This window comes from Cebus imitator, unplaced genomic scaffold, assembly GCF_001604975.1.
Source record: "Cebus imitator isolate Cc_AM_T3 unplaced genomic scaffold, Cebus_imitator-1.0 Scaffold190, whole genome shotgun sequence".
Taxonomy (NCBI): domain Eukaryota; kingdom Metazoa; phylum Chordata; class Mammalia; order Primates; family Cebidae; genus Cebus; species Cebus imitator.
This window is the reverse complement of record NW_016107505.1, coordinates 1,262,886-1,266,913: the sequence shown is the minus strand read 5'-3', so window position 1 is coordinate 1,266,913 and position 4,028 is coordinate 1,262,886. Positions and strand designations below refer to the sequence as shown.

The window sequence follows — 4,028 nt, the reverse complement described above, 5'->3', positions numbered from 1 at the left end:
GCTTGAGCCACCGCGCCCGGCCTAATTTTTGTATTTTTAATAGAGACGGGGTTTCACCATGTCGTCTAGGCTGGTCTCCAGCTCCTGACCTCAGGTGATCTGCCCGCCTCAGCCTCCCTAAGTGCTGGGATTACAAGCGTGAGCCTCCACTCCTGCAGGCCAGTAGATTCGAGACTCTTGAGGAGGATGTGCACTGAATATTTTCGCCACAGTGTTCCACTCTGTAAGATGGGAAGTAGCAAAATGGAAACTGGCAAAGGATTGCGGGGTAGAACTAGCTAATGCACATCACGGGTTTCAGGCAATGCCCAAGCGCTGAGAAAACACTCCACGCCCATCAGCTCTTGTCAAAACTCCTTGAACATCCCTATAGGATGGATTCCATTATCCCTTAGTTATATAGGAAAAAAGGAGGCTCAAAGAAACAAATATCCTGGCAAGGACCCAGCCAGCACGGAGGAGAGCTGCTGTCCCAACTCAGGGCAGCAGATGCCAAGCCTGACCTCTCTGTGGTTGCTGTTGTTAGCATTTCTTTCCTCTCCTTTCTTTCATTTTCTTTCTTTCCTTTCTGTTCTTTTTCTCTTTGTCGTTTCTTTGTTTGAGATGGAGTCTTGCTCTTTCGCCTGGGCTGGAGTGCAGTGGCACCATCTCAGCTCATTGCAACCTCAACCTCCTGGGTTCAAGCAATTCTCATGCCTCAGCCTCTTGAGTAGCTGGGACTACAGTCACGCACGACCATACCCAGCTAATTTTTTTTTTTTTTTGAAACAGAGTCTCACTCTGTCACCCAGGCTGGAGTCCAGTGGCGTGATCTCAGCTTACTGCAGCCTCCACCTCCTGGGTTCAAGTGATTCCCCTGCCTCAGCCTCCCAAGTAGCTGGGACGACAGGTAGCCACCAGCTCACCCAGCTAATTGTTTGTATTTTTAGTAGAGACAGGGTTTCACGGTGTTAGTCAGGATGGTCCCAATCTGCTGACCTTGTGATCCACCTGCCTTGGCCTCCCGAAGTGCTGGGATTACAGGCGTGAGCCATCACACCAGGCCATTAATTTTTTTTTTTTTTTTAAAGAGATAGAGGGTCTCACTATGTTGCCCAGGCTGGTCTCCAACTCCCGGGCTCAAGCAATCCTCTAGTCTTAGCCACTCAAAGTACTGGAATTACAGGGGTGAACCACTGTGCCTGGACGCTTTTTTTTTATTGGCAGAGAAAATTTGCATTTTAAATCCAGACATGGTGCACAACATGTGTAGAAATAGTCCACGTTGTGGAGTGACTCCATCAAGTTAGTTACCATCTGCATTATGTCATGTGCTTGTCCTTTCTGTGGCCGGAACACCGAACATCCATCTGCTCTCTTAGCGATTTTCAGGTATACGACACCTTGTTGTTAACAACAGCCACCATGTTCATTCCTCCCGTCCAACTGAAACTGTGTATCCCCAGACCAACATCTCTTAATTATTTACTCCTCTTGGCTAAATAATGAGAGCTGTCTGCCATCTGAGTTAACACTGTTAACTTTTATAGTGCTGGAACTGGACAAAGAAGATCCATTCAGAGACCAGAGAGGTTAAGCAACGTGCCTGAAGTCACACAGCTAGAAAATCACAGATCCCGGATTTCAAACTCAACCCAGCATGTACAGCCCACACTGTGGAGGTATGCAATCAGAGGTTTTCAAAGTGTCACCCCAGGCTGGGTGCGGTGGCTGAGACCTGTAATCCTAGTGCTTTGGGAGGCGAAGGTGGGCGGATCACTTAAAGCCAGGAGGTCAGGAGTTCAAGACCAGCCTGGCCAACGTGGTGAAACACCATCTCTTCTTAAAAATACAAAAAATTAGCCAGGGATGGTGGCAGGCACCTGTAATCCTAGCTACTTGGGAGGCTGAGGCAGAAGAATTGCTGGAACCTCAGAGGTAGAGGTTGCAGTGAGCCGAGATCAAGCCACTGCACTTTAGCCTGGGTGGCAGAGACTCCATCTCAAAGGAACAAACAAACAAAAAATCAACAACAACAAAGTGTGATCCCAGGACTAGCCCCTACCCTGGACTCACCCAACCAGAAACCCCGGGGGTGGGTCCCAGTATTACTTTTTCTTCTTCTTCTTCTTTTCTGAGACAACATTTCACTCTTGTTGCCCAGGCTGGAGTGCAATGGTGCGATCTCAGCTCACGGCAACCCCCGCCTCCTAGGTTCAAGAAATTCTGCTGCCTTAGCCTCCCAAGTACCTGGGATTACAGGCACGCGCCACCAGGCCCAGCTAATATTGTATATTTTTATTAGAGATGGGGTTTCACCATGTTGGTCATGCTGGTCTCGAACTCCTGACCTCAGGTGATCCGCCCGCCTCAGCCTCCCAAAGTGCTGGGATTATAGGTGTGAAACACTGCGCCTGGCTGAAGGGTCCCAGAATTACTTTAAGTTGCCTTCTAGCTACTTCTCACACATCCTGAGGTGCTGAAAAACAGGAGTGACAGGAAGGCATATTTTTGCATCGCTGGGCAATGCTTGCTGTGAGGAGGTTTTAGCTTTGAGCACCCTGAACCCTGACCTTGTATTTTTCACCCATACTTTGTTCTATCCCAGAGCCAAGATGAAGTCAGTGTCTGTCTTTCTTCTCATAGTTTCAGGACTTCAGCTTCTTCCCCAGGACCCCTGACGCAAGCCAGGAACATTTTTTAAAACTCTTCCCAGAGGGCAGGGATTTGGGGACAGCATTGTTTCCGAGGCGCTTAGGGAGGCGAGGCATTACCTGGTGGGCAGGCGCAGATGCCGGAGTCTCTGCCAGGCTCAGCAAGAGGAGGAGGAGGGCCAGGGGGGCGGAGGGAGCCATCGAGGGCAGGATGACAGGTGCCTACAGCCGCAGAACACTGCAGGGAGAGAGTGACCACTCATTTTCCAAATTGGGGGCCAGGTGCATTTCCGATAAGGACAGAGGAATTTGTTTTCTACCTTTATGGAGGCATCACTGAGATATAAAAATGATGCATATTTAATGTATACATCCTGAGGAGTTTGGACGTGTGCAGACAGCTGTGATGTCATTGCCACAGCCATGGAGCTAAGACCTGTTCATCACCTCCAGAAATGCACTGTGCTCTTCAATGATTTCCTTTTGGGTAGAGCCCTTCACCTGCAATCTCCCCTCCCTTGTGGTTTTTTTGTTGCTGGTTTTTTTGTTTTGTTTTGTTTTTGAGATGGAGTTTCCCTCTTGTTGCCCAAGCTAGAGTGCAATGGCATGATCTCGGCTCACTGTGTTTCTTCTGCCTCAGCCTCCTGTGTAGCTGGGCTTACAGGCGCCCACCACCACGTCCGGCTAATTTTTGTATTTTTAGGAGAGATGGGGGTTTCACCATGTTGGCCAGGCTGGTCTTGAACTCCTGACCTCCAGTGATCTGCCCATGAGCCACTGCACCTGGCCGCACTTCCACCTTTGTTGAAGTCTTTATGAAGTTTCGTTTTGAAATATATGTATGTAGGTGAAACAAGAGAGTTGGTTGAGGGGAAAATGCTGAATCAAGTAAATATGGGATCCTGGGAACATAAAATATAGCAAACAAACAAAAATACCAGGACACATGAATGACCCCAGTTTAGGAACTCCAGGGGAGTCCAAGTGCAGTGGCTCACACCTGCAACCCCGGCACTTTGAGAGGCTGAGGAGGGCAGATCACCTGAGGTCGAGAGTTGGAGACCAGCCTGGCAACATGGCAAAACCCTGTCTGTACTTAAAATACAAAAATTAGCCGGGCGTGGTGGCATGCCTGTAGTCCCAGCTACTCAGGAGGCTGAGGCAGGAGAATCGCTTGAACCCAGGAGGTGAAGGTTGCAGTGAGCCAAGATAGTGCCACTGCACTCCAGCCTGGGCAACAGAGTGAGACTTTGTCCCAAAAAGAAAAGAAAAGAAAGAAAAGGGAAGGGAAGGAGGGAGGGAAAAGAAAAGAAAAGAAAAGAAAAGAAAAGAAAAGAAAAGAAAAGAAAAGAAAAGAAAGAAAGAAAGAAAGAAAGAGAGAGAGAGAGAGAAAGA

The 4,028-nt window shown here is 48.6% G+C and overlaps 1 protein-coding gene across 1 annotated transcript in view; it reads right to left on the bottom strand.

Annotated features, from left to right (window-relative positions):
- LOC108316662 (galanin like peptide) overlaps positions 1-4,028 on the bottom strand; it is a 12,891-nt gene that overhangs the window by 8,354 nt on the left and 509 nt on the right. The window contains exon 2 of the mRNA XM_037744982.1: positions 2,754-2,871. Coding sequence (XP_037600910.1) covers positions 2,754-2,834 — 81 coding nt within the window. The 5' untranslated portion in view covers positions 2,835-2,871. The remainder of the gene's footprint in view (positions 1-2,753; positions 2,872-4,028) is intronic.